The sequence below is a fragment of the Drosophila persimilis genome, unplaced genomic scaffold (genome assembly GCF_003286085.1).
Source record: "Drosophila persimilis strain 14011-0111.01,24,50 unplaced genomic scaffold, DperRS2 tig00000000-arrow-pilon, whole genome shotgun sequence".
Taxonomy (NCBI): Eukaryota; Metazoa; Arthropoda; class Insecta; order Diptera; family Drosophilidae; genus Drosophila; species Drosophila persimilis.
Window position 1 is genome coordinate 24617461 of NW_020825288.1, and position 17359 is coordinate 24634819.

At 37.1% G+C, this 17359-nt stretch overlaps 2 protein-coding genes across 2 annotated transcripts; one reads left to right on the plus strand and one right to left on the minus strand.

Moving 5' to 3' along the window:
- Positions 1-1947: 1947 nt before the first annotated feature.
- On the minus strand, positions 1948-3880 carry LOC6591718 (V-type proton ATPase subunit E). Its single transcript, XM_002017375.2, has 4 exons — positions 3771-3880; positions 2967-3179; positions 2573-2899; positions 1948-2508 (listed from the first exon to the last, which is right to left on the minus strand). Exons 1-4 carry the CDS (start codon positions 3801-3803, stop codon positions 2401-2403), a joined length of 681 nt encoding a protein of 226 aa, XP_002017411.1. The 5' UTR covers positions 3804-3880; the 3' UTR covers positions 1948-2400.
- Positions 3881-5373: 1493 nt separating this feature from the next.
- Positions 5374-12001, plus strand: LOC6591719 (CD81 antigen). The gene is made up of 5 exons (XM_002017376.2): positions 5374-5747; positions 9910-10104; positions 10687-10866; positions 10930-11145; positions 11598-12001. The coding sequence occupies exons 1-5, from the start codon at positions 5682-5684 to the stop codon at positions 11745-11747; spliced, it is 807 nt and encodes a 268-aa protein (XP_002017412.1). The 5' UTR covers positions 5374-5681; the 3' UTR covers positions 11748-12001.
- Positions 12002-17359: the final 5358 nt, after the last annotated feature.

The following is a 17359-nucleotide window of genomic DNA, read 5'->3' on the forward strand; positions in this document are numbered from 1 at the left end:
CAGCCCAAATTCATTCGTAGAAAAATATTTAGGAATACATGATATAAAAAATAAACACTATAATCACAAACCATACAGTATACTGTATGGTTAGTGCTATAATTGATCGTACTTTTTATTTTCAATTATGCGACGAGTCTTGTAATTGGCGACACAACAACAAAGTATAAATAATAACACTTTGCAGCACTGTTTTTGCGCCACGAACAAAACTTGTTCGGATCAATTTGAGGTTTTGAAAATGTTTAATGTATTTTTTTGTGTATTGATGGTATTGTTTATGGAAATGTATGGATAAACGGCTAAGGTGCAGCCGTTTGACCAAACCCCCAAAAATCGTATTTTCTGGTATCTCTGGCTCAGTGTCGTTTTTTACTTTTCTCGGAATACGACACAAGAATTAATTTTTGAAAACTATGAAATAAAAAGCATGTTTCAATCAAAAATTTAAAGTCCCCATATCTATCAGAAAAAGTCGGTTTCGTGGAGTAAAAAAAGGTGGATTTTGTTGTCTAGTGTAATTAGCTAACGCAGCAATCAAGTGTCACGTGGAAAAGGTTACAGTAGTCAATCGCTTATGAGAACTTGAAATGGAATCAGATATTATATTCAACGGAGTTAGCCGCAGGTCTTGACGATAGCGATCTGCTTGATTAATTGTAATATCCCACACGCTAATTTTAATGATATAAACAAAAATAGAATGTACGGAGGACTAACATACAGTAGTACTTGATGGTCTTAAAGTCTCTGGAAAATTTAAATTTAAATAGTTCCTTGGGCCGGTTTCTTAGTTTTTATATTTGAAGTGTTGGGAAAAAGGGCATAGGCGTTTACATATCTTAAAAGTCGCTGATAAGGCAGGGGGGAAGTCCATAGCAACAATCCGTCGTTACAATGAGTAAAGTTGTCGCTCCGCTACCCAATTTTATTCCTTGGAGTGCAAAAAGTTTTGGATTCGCTTAGTTTAGTTTTTGGAAATACTGTTTTTATTCAACATAAATTTTGTTTAAAAGTAATTTTTTCTTGCATTTCTCGTATTTCATTTAATGTATATAGTACTCGATGTTATATAATAACGCATATGCTATTTGTTTGTATTTTTGTTGTTGCTAAATTTGTAGTTGCTAATCATCGTATTTGAACAATTGCAATTGGTGTGTAACTTGGTTAAAAATGAGCCTGGAGAATAGAATACACTATGAACGACACAAACTTCACAAATTATTTGAGAGCATGATATGATGCAGGTGCAGGTGCAGTGGTGGCAAGTGGCAGATCGCGAGTCAGCAGCAGTTCCATAAATTGTTTCAATCTAATTTCCATTTTTTTTTGTAGTTTTCTTTTTTATATATATGTTTTGTTTAGTTATCTTTTAGTTAAGTGTATATAGTTATGGTTTATGTAGAGTGGAAGCTGGATTTGAGGGTCAACAAATTTAGCTACTTCTGGGCCGTACTTGGCAATACTTCATTTCGTGTTTTCGTTTCGGTTGGGGTTTTGGGTGCGTTTTTGCGTGCTTTTGCGTGGTAACTGTGTATTCTCGTTACGCGTCCAACAACAGACATTGGATGATATTTGTGTGGTTCCTGTGCCAGTGGCTGCTGCGCAATCGTACGTCACCTTCGGTTCAGCGAAATCAGACCGATATCCGATCCGATTTCGGTGTTTCCGCAGGCAACAATGCTGAGTGTACGGTTTGCACAGACTGCCAGTGGCACCTGTGGCTTCTGATGCTGCTGCTATTACTGCTCCACACTCACTGCTGCACATGAATAATTACAAACATAGACACACATAGATGCATATAAAAGTGTTCAACAAAGACTATAGACGACAGAAATTAATGTACAATAATATAGTAAATAACGCAAAGAACAGGGGAGGGAGGGGGTTCAAAAATCAAAGGGCAGGAATGTATGCAAAAAAATTTCAAAAGTGTATGCGCCTGTGTTCAGCAAATATACATTTAGGTAAAAAAAAAAACGAACAAACTTTAACAAACTCGTATTACAAGGCTCTTTTTTTCGTATGCTGATAGGATTTTGTGTATGCCTAAAATATATATATGTATATAGTAATTATTGGCATACATATATGTAAATGTTGTGGGCGTATGGATATCTCATATAACTGAAGACCGAATGGGGGTTCTGAGTGTGTTTCAGTATCACTCAGAACTATACAGAGACAACGGCAATATAATTTATAATTGATTGATAATACAATCCCTACATAGACACCAGACACCAGGTTTGGCCATGGCCTTCCATGAGGATCGGTTTTACGTTGATTTTTTCATTATGCTGTGGGTGGAGTGGAGTTTTTAAAATTGAACTTTTCCTGCTGGTATTATTGGTTGGTTTTTCTTCTTCACTTCATCTGCATGCACTTAACAATTTAATCGGTGAATTTGCGGTTGACATTGCGGCCGAACAGGGCGTTACGGATCTCTGGCACAAGCTGCTGGGAAATCAACTCTAATCTGGACTCCAGCGTGTTTGGCACCTACAAGCAAATAATCTCAAATTGAAGACAAATACAATTTTAAAGTTATGAGAAGGATTCCAACCTTAATGCGTCCGTTGAGGGCCAACAGCTCCACACCACCGCAGGTATCAGCAGAGAGGAAGTTAATCTCGTCAATGTGGAGATCGACATTCTGTTTCATTTGGGCCTTGTACTGTTCCACAGCTTGGGGCAGAATGTCGCGGACCAGCGACACATCGACTTGGCGGCAACGCAGTGTCACCTTGGGCTCCATCACCTGGAAGAGGCCCTGGACAATCAGCTTGGTCACGACGGCCTTGTATTCGCTTTCGTTCTTGGTGACCTCGCCCAGACGTTTACGGGCATCATCCAGGACATTGCTCACATGATCCTCCCGCACTTTCAGTACCTAAACAACACACAGAGATGGGTTTTTATGGAATCGATTTAGCGGGAAGGCGGGACACCGCACACACCTTCAAGCGAGCCTGGTTGAGCATGTTGGATGACTGGATTTTCTTCTGGAGTTCCACCTGTTTCTCCTTCTTTTCGTAGTACTCCATGATCTTGAGACGCTGCTGCTGGACGAGGCGTCCTTTCTCAATGTTGAACTCCTCCTCGGCTTTGGCATCGATCTCCTCGGCTTTTTCATTGGCCTCCTGCTCAATGAACGCCATCATGTGTTTGATCTGAAAATTGCATTGATAAGAGTATTCGAATCACAGGCCATTACATTAACAATTTGTTCAAATTTCCAGTTCTTTTTTTCCCCCAATTATTTATTTAGTTTTCTTGAAAGTTTTCGTTTTTTTCGGCTGATAACGTAAGGGGGATGGTGGGCGGGGGGTGGGCTGGTCGTGTGACAGAGAGTGTGGAGGGGCAGCATCGCAAACACCCACTAGTTGTCTCGCTTCAACACACGGTACTCAATGGTGGAGCCCATGTCACATGACCAACACGAATTTTTGTACTCACTTTTTGCGTAGAGTATTTGAATTAATAACCAGCATTTTTACTACACATTAGGTTTAATTCAACAAAATAGGTTGGCATTGTACAAGTGATAACCAATGAGGCGGACAGACAATGGTCAATAGGAATGTGCTGCCATGAGAAATTCACATGACTTCGAATCATTTTGGATCCCATGACTTCGCCATCTTTTTGGTTGATTGCATATTAAAGACACAATTTCCACTAAAACCCTCCCTTTGCACAGGAACATGCTAAGTGCCTTTACCCCAAAATAGTACATTTAATCATTTTGATCTCCTATTTACCTGTTTCTGTACATCAGCGTCGCTCAATGCCATCTTGACTGATTTTTTCTCACTTGCACAAAACGGAAAGGAAATTCAACTGTTCCAAAGAAATCCACGTGTGACCGTGCCTGTAATAGTTGTAATTTCAATTTAATTTATATGCTCCGTGAAATTTTTAAGGTGCAACTCCAGAATATACGAGGAATCGTCGAAAACAATAAGTTACTTTTCTGCCTTCTGCCCGACGTCTGTCTGGAAATTTTTTCACTGCAAATCGATCATATGATTTTTCAGTGTGACCGCGGATATTAGGCCTGCATATGTATAATATAACTTGAATTCGTCAGTATATTTGCGGTATTTTAAAAATATATTTTATCGATAAGAGGTAAAAATTTTATTTTGAAATCGATAAAATAGAAAAAATTCAATCGATAAAAAAATTTAAAATTTTTGAAATTTTACATTTTGCTGTGTACTTTGTCTAGTTTGTACCAACATCGAGGAATATGATTTCCGATCGTGGGCAGAGGCCGATAAGCCCATTGTCGACCAGTGACTATTAAATCTACACACGAATATTATGAAACTTGTGGAATTTAAGCGTAGTTGTGGTATTGTTTTTTTTGTTGTTGTAAATTTGCAAACTCCGCGCATTAACTCAAGGGGGTAAAATGGTCTCCACCACAGTGACCGTTTTCGGTATTTTTTGAGGTAAAAATTGAGCCGAATGTATAGTTACGGTATAAATCTATAAAATGTAATTTAATTAAAGGTATATCTAAGAACACTCATCATTTATTTCAGTGGATTTCATATAAAACCATTTCGCTCATTCACTTTCAAACTATTTCTATTTGGTGGTCAAGTTTGGTGGGACTTGCTCTCTTTTTTATTTTTTTTATTTCCTCTCCTTTTTTGTGATGGGATATCCTCTCTTCGTAGAGGGATTTTTTCTCGCCACAATGTCCCTTTTAGCTCAACAATGTCCCCACATTCCATATCCACTTACGTTTGTTGAACGTTATGTTGAACAGCATTGTCCCTCAACATTGCGCGGATTCAGCAACATTTTGCATACCCTGGGGAAATGGATATTATAGAATTGTTGAAATCGTAAAGGTATTTCAATGACATTTTGCAGCATATTATCTTCTTAAAGAGACCAAGAGTCTTTCTTAATTATGTTTCAAAACAGCTTGGAAACAGTATCTACATACGGTATAAAAATTCCCCTACTCCAGCTGACAAGCTACTAGTAAGAAATTACATGACCTACGTTATAGGCTTGTTATAGACAAAATAATTTGAAAATGCGTACTTAAACGTAACTTATCTTGTAGAAAATTTATTCATCAATGGCCTAAAATTATGTGGGCGGAGCTAAGGGTTTTAGTTAGTCAGCAATATTCAACAGAATATCAAAAAAGAGAGATATGTAGAATGTAACTTGGATTCGTCAGTATATTTACGGTATATTTTTTGAATAGGGGTATATTCTTGTATATTTCTGAGGGTCCGTATATTTGATGAATGAACATGCGGTCACACTGGTCTTCACAAAAAAAAAAACACGGCCGCCGCAGCCGCAATAATACAATTTTTAAAAAATCGGTTGCAACGGTTAAATGCACAATTAGTGTTTAGAGCATAAAAGTTTTCTTCCGCTGAAAAATCGCCAAAAATAGAGCCCGCCAATCGAGTGTTTCAAATATTGTGCAAGCATCTACACAGGAGAAAAGAGAAAAGTGCATTAAGGCTGCTGCTGGCGCGGTCGCTGTTGCAGGCCCAGAGTCAATTCCGATTTTCTTTCGACCAAATCGTGTTCGTAGCAGAAGGAAGCCAACGCAACGAACGGTGGTTGGGTGATAGAAACCAGTTAAACCTAACGAAATTCAAGCGAGGAAAGAGCTATAACTAATCGACACAATGGGTCTCAAAGGCTGCTGTTCGTGCGTCAAATATCTGATGGTCCTTATAAACATTTTATTTTGGGTATGTTAATTCGACAACAACAAATGCGAGAAGAATCTTCTTGCCTTTGCAGCAACAACAACTGGAACACACACACATTTGCAAGAGCAGTGCTGGAGAGTGTGTGTGTGTTTGTGTATGTGAGAGAGAGAGGATTTTGTGTACATGAGAGCGTGAATGTGAATGGAAGTGCGTGTGTGTTTGTGTTTGTGTATTCCCTACGCCCTCTTGTGGGGCCATGTCTCCGCCTGGCAGCCGCGCGCACGCTCTCTGCTTCTCCTCCTACAGGAGCCGACTCCCGCTCAGAAATGGCAAAACACAAAGATTGCAAAAAGACGCTAGATTGGTAAAATAATATTAAAAGAGAGACTAATAGGAACCGTTTGTAGTGTTGTAAAAAATTAGTTTGTAATTGGAAATAAATGGATAAATAAATACAGCTAGAGAGGTAAACTAATAGAAAAAGTGATGAATGGTCCAAATATTGTGTGAAGAAGTGAAAAACTTCTCTATTCGAAAAAAATTAAGGAAATAAATCTATTGACAACCTTTCGGTATCTTCTTTACAGTACCAACTCCAGACTACAATAACGCTTAATACACTTAAATAAATTAGATGCATCCTTATGTTGTTTTCATTATGAAAACGTAAACGTAAATCATAGCCAAATTTCTTTTCAAAAAAGTCAAAGCGACGTCTTCAATCTTTCAAGGCAAAAAATGTTGCAGAAATGTCAAAAAATATAATTTAATATATAAATATATGTGTAAATAGATTTTTGAATCGAGTTTTGTTTGTATGTAATAAAAATATGTAAGCTTTTTATAAAACAAAGGCAGGTCTTACTTAAAAAAAAGCTAGAGCGATATCTCTGCTCCCGGGTTCTCACAGAACTCTCTCTCTCCCCCTACTTCTTACTCCCATAAACAATAGAAGTTCCGCTGTGGGTGAGTGGGAGAACGAATGACATGCACACGCACACCCACACCCACGTATACATGAAGGCAGTTCGAAAGAAAGACAGACATCTAAAGCATAGCATCGCCCCATCTCCTTCCACCTACTCTACCGCGGCTCCCCTGCCCAGGCCCCACCACACACGTTTGTTCAGTTGTTGTTTTTCTTTGGACTGCCTTTTCCTGCTGGTTTTTCTATTTTTTTATTTTTATTTTTATAACGTTTACGTGAGTTTTCAGTCGAGTTAAATTCTTTACCAACTTCTTTCTGTCTTTTCTTATCAGTGGGAAAGGACCCAATGTTGGTCGCCCCACCCTTTCGTCACACCTCTGCATGGATTCTGCCTCTACTTCACCCGCTTTCCGATAGGGTTCTTCTGTGTTCTATTTGTTTGGAATTTTACGCAATTTCATGGGTTTCAACATTTCGTTGTTTCTGTTTCAATTGTTTCATTCAATTATTCTCTCCCTCAAATGTGTGTGTTTGTGTGTGTTTGGTTTGTTTTCCTCTGTAGATTCTCCTTCTTTTCTTTGCTTTCGAAATCAGTTTCGCTTTTTGAAATTTTGATGCTTTTGTTAAATGTTTTTAATTTTTATTTTTTTCTGCTGATGGTTGTTGCCTTTTTTCGATTTCTGTCTATAGTATTTATTAGTCAAGAGCTATTTTCGAAAACGGCGGAGAACCAACAATAACATGGACGTTCCGTGTATGCGCTGTTCTTGGTCGGGCGTTGTGTATTGGTATTGGTATAGTCGCTGCGCTGCTTTCAGAGCGATCCCGCCTTTGCATAGTGGGGTGTGTTTGATTTCCATTGGGGAAAATAATTAAGAACGAAATATTCTTTCCGGTGGAAAGAAGTACCTACAGTACATCGCTATTTCAACATTTCCAAACGATGTCTATGACGTACTATGACAGAAGCTCATCCGTAGTCTCTCATCATTTTTATATGTGCACATCCCACTGTGGCTAGCTCTGAAAGCGTTTCCATTTCCATCGTCGCTGCGGGGCATCGTGATCAAACGCCACGATCCCGACGCTGCCGTCATTGAGGCTGACAGTGACCAAAATGTTGCCTTTGCCTGCTGCTGTTCGTTTTTTGGCCATCTGACAAGGCTTGCGTCTCATTAACCCGGGAGCCACCCGTCCACCCACCGGCACACAATTAATTTAGTTGCCATCTCTATTTTTCAACCCATACATACTATCTATATAATTAATTTCTGCTATTTTTCACTCAATTATTCATAATGGGAATCTATTCGTTTGGCGGAATGCATTCCATTGTAATTTTGTGGCTTTAAAAAGCCGTTGCATGGCATGGATTCAGTCAATGGGGAATGCGGGGACAAAACGGCGACTGGACATGCAAAAGGCTGCCACAGCGCTCTCTTTGCCCTGGTCACATTCTCTCTGTCTCCCTTCGGTCGTTCTCACGCTCTCTTGAGCACTCAAAAGTAGGTCACCAAAGGACTTTGCACATTTATTAGCCCGCTCGTTCGTTTTGTTTGTTATGGACACGCGACATCGTGTCTGATGTGTATTTACCAAGGCGTGGATTCAATTCTCGAAACATTTCAACATTTTTACGAGGGGCTGTGGACTTAGTAGAGCATTCCATTTTTTACTCTGGAGAAACATAAAGTTATCTATGCTCGTTTTTTATATTACTCTGCAAACGGCCCTCGCATGTGCAACTTTGTATAACATTTCCATCACCATTCTCCGTTAGCTTTCACACACATACACACCCACACAGTCTCCAGCTCTTTCATATAATGCATTTTAGTGTGACACAGTTTTTGTCTCGCTCTCTCAATTGCCCTCGCAATATTGTAGTTCTCTCGCCGCTGAACTTTTGTTTTGTCTTCTCATGGACCACCCGCATGGAGAGCTTGGCTTTGGCCTCTCTCATTACGTTTGAATGAAATTTGCGGTACTTTAAGTTTTTGCTTTGTATTCTCTCTCTGTCTCTAGTGCCATTATTTGTTACCCTTTGGGAGGTTAGGCGCCAAAAATGATGTGAGAACTTCTCCGAACCCAGTACACTACGGGACATATGAATAGTTCCTTTATCACTTTAGCATTTACTATTGTGCGAAGAGAAATAATAATTGCGAGATCTGCTGCGTAATCTTATCAAGTAGCACAGATTGTATGCCATGCTCCAGACTTTGGTTCAATTTCGAAAGATACAATGAGATAAGATGATGTTTGAATTTTGAAATTCTTTCAAGAGTATTTTCTCGTATTGGGCGGTAAATAAATTTATGTGTCAAAGTTTTTCAGTGGAAACCTTTGTAAATAGAATATCTATATACATACATATGTAGATACAATAAGTGCATTTCCCTCTATTAGAGCACTTGTTTACATCTCTTGATTAGTGTTTCCATCGCACATTTCTCATTTCAAATTTCATTTCCCTGCCTCTCAATGAATAATTTTTCTGAATTATTCATGAACGGACCCAAACACAAACGCTACCATACACACACACACTGCATACTTGTAGATGAAGTCTCGGCTATTAAGTCATTAGCTCTTAATTAGATTTTCTCACTCATAGCACGATCAGAAAAGACAAATGGAAATGCATAAAATTCTGTGTTCAGATTACCAACTCGTATGCCTCGAGTTAAGTGATTCAATTATTTGTATATAGGAAAGAAAATGTGGGAATTTCTGGCAAAACTGTTTTAATTCAAAGAAATATAATTCGCGTTTTGTTTTGTTCCTCGGAAGCGGTGGGGCTTATAGTGATAACCCCCAGCTCCATCCCGAAGATAATTTTAGCGTCTCGGTTTCACAATCGGTTCAATGCCTCGGTACAAACATATAATTAAAGCTACTGACTGTATGACATGGAATTAATCAGAAAAGTCGTTATATTTATTTTATTTATTATTTATTGCGTAAAAGTGTGTACATATACATATGTGTGCCTTAAGTTAATTACAAATAAAACAAATAGAAAATATTTTCCTCTGCACTCTGACTGCTGATATCATAAGTTACCCGCGAGACCAAAATTGGAAGGGAATGAGGTCTCCCTAGAGGCCTGGCCTCCCACTTTAATTGCCTACACCGCCCCCCAGATGTCGTCATTGTAGCGCGTTTCGAGTGTGTTGAATGCAACTTTTTCAACAAAGGCACACAGAAGATTGCAAACTATCGATAGCAGTATATTCATAAGAAATATTTTCCTATTTTTTTCCATTACAGCTCATCGGACTGAGCATCGTGATCACATCCGTATGGATGCTGACGGATCCCACATTTATGCTGTCGATGACACAATCCTATAATCACTATCATATAGCACTCTACGTTTTTCTGGGCATCGGCATACTGATCACACTGGGCGCATTCTTTGGCTGCTGGGGCGTTTGTCGAGAGTCGCAGTGTCTGCTGGTATCGGTGAGTAAACAACCACAAAAAATCATAAAGGAAAACAAAAAATGATTCTGTCTGCAAATTCCAATTAAAACGGATACCGTTGTGCGGGCCGGCCCCCACGCAACTCTGCTGAGAGTCTAATTGCAGTCTCGAATCGCCCACGGTCCTTTTTCGGAGTCTGCAATTTGTTGAATATCTTTCTTAGATTGCCTCATATTTGTCCACACAAGTATTTCGACATTCGGTACTCTTTATTATTCGTGTTTTGGTATATTTAATCGGCAAAAATTTGAGAGCTTAGGAGACTCAAGAGATCACATTATTAGAGATGAAAAAGAAAATGTATTTCGGTAGAGAATTTCTACATATTATAAATGATCCATAATCCCAGTTCAACATACTGATCTTTCAAAAGTAATTTTACTTTAATTTATCATTTATTGATTTATTTTCACATAATTACATTAAGATTTTAACCAAAAAAAAGTAAATTCTGTGCCAAGTCAAAATAATTTTGCAGACGCCTGTGAGTTTATTTACTCAACACCCACGTTCGGAGGAATGAGAGCCATTCATAAATCTGAATCTGAATTTCCGTTGCAGTTCTTCTGTGTGATACTTATTGTGATGGTGGCACAAATCGCAGCTGGTGCCTGGGCCTTCCACAACAAAGACAAACTGGACGACATTGTACGGGCGGCGGTGAAATCTTCGGTGCAGGAGGAGTACGGCCAGTCCACCATGAGTTCCCGCACGGTAACCTTTGATACGCTGCAGAAGAATGTATGTATTTTGAAAATATCTGAAGCTGACAGCGAAGTTGATTTATTGTCTGTTTGTTTACAGTTGAAGTGCTGCGGTGCGGATGGACCTGGGGACTGGGCAACGAGTCGCTTCAATAATGTGGATCGCACTAATATTGTTGAAATCGCCGTGTCTTCCATGAACGTCTTCTACAACATACCCGAGTCCTGCTGCAAGGAGAACCTCAAGGACAATGAATGCGAATTGTCGCGCCGCTTAAAGTTTGGTGGCCCCTTGAACACGGCCATCTACCAGCAGGTAATGCAGATGGAGAAGCTTCAATGGATGGATGATTCATGGCGTAGTAGATTTATAGTATTGCCCATTCCCATGGCCATCTCATTTGACATTCAAATTGTTTCCTTAACTGTTGGCTGTTGTCTGTCGTCCGTGGTCGTTTTTCGATTCATTGAGCCAGCGAAAAACCATCAAAAATCAATTGATAGGTGTGGCTGAAGCATTATTTTTTGTCCCAGCGATCGCTATCGATGGCCCGGGGGCCCATAAAAATTAATAATCCTTTGCTGTTCTTGTGTATTTGCTTTTGAGACGATAAAAATGTATTAATTAATATTGATATTCCACACGCACTTCACGTTTGTAGAGCCAGAGAATGTGTGCTATAACAAACTGAATGCTGAATAATTTTTACTTACAATTCTTTATATGTACTGTGTAAACTTATTAATGAATCGAATTCTCTGTTTTAGGGCTGCGTTGATAAACTGATTGAGATCATTTACGAGAATTGGGTCACCATTTTCGCCATCACTGCTGCCGTCATACTGTTGGAGCTGCTGTCGCTGACCTTTGCCCTGAGCCTGTGCTGTGCGGTGAGGAATCAGCACTACAAGGCCTGAGAATTACAGAACTCCCATAGGGAAATTACAGACGATGAGAAGTACTAACAAACCAAATCGAAACGGATGCATAGCAAGCATTACTGAGAGGACATGCGAATGCAAATGGGAATGGGGGGAAACGTGTGCATTTAGCTGAAACTTCAAGGCAAAACGAGGATAATGTCCGTTGTTCCCTGGTCAATACTTTAACAACAACACAATTTTGTAGTACTTTTAACAACAAGAAGAGCAGCAAGCGTGAAGCTAATGGAGCAATTTGAATTTGTATTTGAGGTGGAGCGGTGACACCTTTAGGAGTTTGTGACGCAACGTTTTTGAAGCACAAACCATACAGAGTCACACCGATAGACAACATCCACTTTATAAGATCTTGATATGCAAAACAAAACAAAAGAACACATACACTTTTCTAACCAAATATTTCTACAACAAGAAAACACAAACACAGAGAGTAAACTTTATACAATACATGTACGAACCGCATAAAGCAGCAGCTCCATAATATTTAGCCTAATGGGAAAGTTTTCGAATTCATAGATACATACAATACATGCTATATATTAAATATATAGAGCAAACGTAAGCACAAAGTATAATGTTAATTGCCAAAATCTAAACAAAACAAAATGAAAAGCAATCAAATTTCGTTTAAAATTTGTTTCTCCCAATAAGACTTTCGATTACCAATTAAGTTGATTTGTGGCCATTTTTGTATGCTATTATGCTAAAGCAAAGCCAAATTATATAAGTATATACATCTACATACATACATCTATATATAGTAGTGGCAGTAGTATGTATATATGTATGACGACAGCATTCCACAAGAATGAGAATGATTGACAGATTTTTGTTCTGGTTAAAGACGCATTGCCATCCAAAGACCCAGCCCAAAACATATATTCAAATCATTTTTTTATCTTGTGCAAAATGTTGTTCAAGAAGCATGACCCAAATAACCCCCTAAATCGATTCGTTGAGCTTCACGAAATTAAATGCCAAATATCTTATGTATTTACAAAATTGTATTTTTTAGTTAGTTGGTCAAAAGCGAAGTTTAAGAAAATAATCAGTAAATGTGGGCCGTTCGGTTGACTAAGAGCCGCTCTGTAAAAAGTTACTACATGAATGGTATTCTAGTAACTCATTTTCATTTGATTGTGTTGATTTCGAAATATTTATACGGGAATCGGGGAAAGAGTATAATTTTTTTTGTTTTAACGTTGATATTTTGTATTGATTTGGAACAGCCCCTACTTGGCGAACTATTTTCCTCTTCAAGACTAACCAAAGCTATCCAAAATTAGTTTCAGTTATACCATTGTAAGGGAAGCTAAATAGAGCTCTGTACCTTTTGATATAACGTTGAATTTTGGCCATTCTCGAAACCACGCCCACACACGTACACTCGAAACGAATTTTGTATAATCCATCTTACCTGCATCGAATGAATATTATTATTTACGAATCATTGTGTAAGTGCAACTATTTATATGTATGAGTAAAATCAAGAGAGCAACACAACCACACAAAATGTTAAATGGAAAGTACACACAAATCGAAACGAAAATCTCTATATATTTACATTGTATTTTTACCATACACCGTAAACTAATTCAATGATAGTATACGTATATTTTTTGTACAATTTTCATTTTATTGTTGTTAAATGTATGTGAATTTTGTTGTTAGTTAAGCGTAGCCTGAGCGTCACACTTTGTACCCCCTCACAGCGTTTAAATAAATCAAATCTACAAGAACCCATCCAAGGACAAAATTATATTAAATTTACAAAGATTAAGCAAAAACAAAAACCAATATTAAGTAAATAAATCTATATTGTATTTAAATGTACACCTTAAAGTAAATTATTTATTGAATATTTCTTAGTAAGTTAGTAGTTATGTGCGGAATTTCATTGGAGTTAAATCAAATCATGAGAAAGGTTTTAGACTAGGCAAACGAGGCAAAAGTTCATGTGTTGGATCTGTAGCAAACCATTAAAATATCTAGGCAATAAGTCCCCTAAGAATATAATTAATTCTAATTGATTGTAGCGAAATATTTAATGCACTATAAACTTCATCAGGCATCTCAAATCAAAACAAAATTTAGTACATACCCAGAAGCCATACCATGTTCATTCTAACCGAAAAAAGGCAACAATCAATTCAGCATCTTGAAAGCATATGGAAACTACATAAATACATACAATGCATAAATGCACATTCAGCAAGACATGAAATAAGCAAAAGTCAGTGACAGAAATAAAGCAATATAAACGATGCTCAAGATTTGTATTCAATTTGAGGGATATAGATATTTGTAAAACTTAATAAATAATAACAAGACCCAGAGATAATATTGAATCACTATGGATATTTGAGATAAATAAATAAACATCTATTAAAACAAATAAAGCGAATTTGCATATTTCTTTTGAGCTGCTTAAAACCAACAACTTTATTTATTTAAAAAATAAGCACATACAAAGATTTTCATCAGATTTTATATTAAATTCTTGCCTGCTATCCCCAGAACCACTGCTTTGGTTCGATCTCAAAATGAAAATGCTTCAGTCCCATTTATAATTAAATTGTTATTTTTATTAAAATGTTTTTTTTTTGTTTATCGTTTTACCCCATTCTGTTTTTGGGCATCTTTCGAGATTTGCTTTGTTTAGTTTTCGTATTATTATAAGTGGCATAAGAACAGTTATATTATTCAAATTTTCAATTTTATGCTTTCCTCGACTAAGAACTAAGTTTCAACGAAATTCGATTGGAAGTGTCCGAGAACTTAGGGAATGACATCAGTAAGGCTGACAGAAAACTAACCACGAATAGGTTTAGTTTATCCTTAGTGCACAACATTTAACTGAAGATACGATTTTGTAGTTTCATTGTTAGTCCAATTTTTAATTTTCAATTTAATTTTTATGTTCCTTTTTTTAAAGCAAAGGAGACTTTATTTAGTGTTTAATTTTCTTTCTTTTATAAAGACAGCAAATATTTTTCGTTAGATTTGCAGATTAGTCGGCTGAAACAGTTAACAATTTTTGTGGGTAAGTAGAACGAAGCCTGCGTACAAGCTTTAGACAATTAGGTGAATGAAATGTACACATAAATGGAATTATCATATCATATGTATGTTAGACGTAGTATTATCATAGTTATTGCTATTATAATAAAGTTTTGTGGGGTTTCTGTTTCTCCTATCATCAAGTACTTATAAACAATCCAAATCACTAACCACGTTTGCTCTTGTTAATTTTCGTTTCGTTTCATTCCATTTATTATTCATAGGGATAGCATGCTCGTAAATTATATATTTAGATAACTTAGGGCATTACATTCGAGATGGTTTGATGGCTGCTCGGACATTAATCTCTCGTCAACTCTCTAGGGGCTCATTTACAAATCGCTTAGGCTGGAAAATTATTATCGTAATTTACATTTACTAGGTACATTTTGATTAAATTTAGCCTCAACTAAATGCGAACTAAACGTAGTTTAAAAGGTAATCTTCGTCATTGTGGTTACAATATTTTGCTAAAAATACATTGCCCTCCCCCAGGGGTCAGGGCTTCTGGCTATGGGGAATCCTACTCTGATTTCAATTCCCCATCCATCCATCTAGCTAATCGTACAACATTTAGACTTCGATCTGGACATAGCATAGAGGATATATTTCAATTCATATTCGTACTAAACATTTAGCAGCTAAAAACAGTAATATTTTGACTTCCAATTCGATTAGTTAAATAAAATACTTTCGATTTTAATTTTAATGTAGGTTAAGATTAAGTTTAAGCGTTTCAATTTCATTATTATTATTATTATGTGACTAGTTAGACATTTAGGTTCCTTCAACTCGCATCGTATTTTAATATCATTTCGTTTGCCATTTCGGTTTCATTTTGGACAGTGTACAATACATTTACAGAATATTGCATCGCTCGTTTCTTACTAGGTAGGGCATCGGGCGGGGGGGGTGGTTTACTCAAAAGGTACGTCGCTTATGTATCCTCTAGGCCCTTTGCTAGAACCGAATTGCTTGAAGGTACATATCTTCAAATGAAATGGCTTTGCCTTGCCTACTCTAGAAAGATGATTTCATGGCGAAATGGTCTGTGATGTGAACTAGCATGCTTCCAACAAGTAGACTCAAAAAGTTAGCTCAAGCTTACATTGAAAATAGATTGGGTTTATTGACGATAACGATTAAATGTGGTTGCATCCCTGCTTGATATAAAATAGAACTTACATTCATACTAGATTTAATCTAAATTGTATCCTTGACTAAAAGTGGATGGAATTTTGATATGAATCAAGAAATAATTAAATTGAAACTAATACAGATAAATGAAACCCTTATATATTTCAGATGAAGTAAAGATCGACAAAATACCTGAATATGCATAGTTGAAATGTCAGGTCTAGATTGAAACCATTTGAATAAAAACGAGTAAGAAATGTGATTGAAAGTCATCATAAGATCATAATTCTTTCAATTCCTGACACTGAAGCACACTTTTTAGAGTCCTTTATTTGTGTAGATCTGACCAAAGCCCTTGAAATGATTTCATATGACCAATTCTCTATCGTTTTCCCCTTCAGTTGAGATTCCTGTATGAATGTACATATATATTTATATAGATTTATGTTTTTTTTTTGTTCGAAGCAACAATGGAAGAACGATGTGTAATCGTAGAACTAAAAGAGGAAATAGGAAATATCAAACCACATTGATTGTCTTGTCTTGACCATGTACTGTACCATTAAGCACTCAATGTTTGAGTATGAAAATACGGTGTGTAAAAACCTGTCTTTCCTATCATTCCTTTGTATCCATGTGCATTGCAATGGGCAACAATTGTGGCTGCCCTAGGAGCCAATACTACTGCCAGCCCTGCCACTCGCTGGCTGATGGGACGATGAAATAATAATGGAAAATGTGCGGGTCTCGGTAAGTCGTGGGATCTTATACAAAAATATACTCGTATTCGTACATATGTTTGTGATTGCATGGGCAATGGAATGAAAATTTAATATAATTGAAGAGTCGTGCTATGAATTGCAGTTAACATTAAAAAATCAGCACGGCCTTGTATAAATATTAAATAAACTGTAATTGTCAAGTGCTATTTTTAAATATCGGTGGTTGGTCGGGCACACACAGGACCCAGGCATAAATATACATACATATTTTACTCATTATATTATATTCATCATGTGTGCTCTCGTGTATATATGTTTTTGTCTTCTTTGTATTAAGTTGCGCATTGAAAATTCAATTAGTTGGATGCCATAAAAATGAATGTACAATTTATGTAAATGGAAAATGAAATTTAATAGATTTTCCCACATGCTGAATGAATCCAATTTGTCACTTGTCGTATTTCAGGGCTTTAATTGACTGCAAAAGGAAGGGGGGTTTTAGGGGTTCAAGGCGGCAACAAAATTCGGGGAAAACAAAATCATTTTTTTGGTATTATCCTTTAGTTTAGTGTAAATATTATAGTGTTTCTTCTCTGACTTTTGTATCGCTTTTTTAAATCGAGTAAAGTAAATCGTGTGTTGAGAGCTCGGTTTCTCGGTTTTTATCGC

Excerpts from the sequence above, each read along its gene's own strand:
- LOC6591718 (XM_002017375.2), bottom strand. The coding sequence starts at position 3,803 with ATGGCATTGAGCGACGCTGATGTACAGAAACAG. Across the intron at positions 2,900-2,966 it reads TCAACCAGGCTCGCTTGAAG|GTACTGAAAGTGCGGGAGGA; the intron begins GTGTGTGCGGTG and ends TGTGTTGTTTAG. Across the intron at positions 2,509-2,572 it reads CCCTCAACGGACGCATTAAG|GTGCCAAACACGCTGGAGTC; the intron begins GTTGGAATCCTT and ends ATTTGCTTGTAG.
- LOC6591719 (XM_002017376.2), top strand. The coding sequence starts at position 5,682 with ATGGGTCTCAAAGGCTGCTGTTCGTGCGTCAAATATCTGATGGTCCTT. Across the intron at positions 10,105-10,686 it reads CGCAGTGTCTGCTGGTATCG|TTCTTCTGTGTGATACTTAT; the intron begins GTGAGTAAACAA and ends TTTCCGTTGCAG. Across the intron at positions 10,867-10,929 it reads TTGATACGCTGCAGAAGAAT|TTGAAGTGCTGCGGTGCGGA; the intron begins GTATGTATTTTG and ends GTTTGTTTACAG.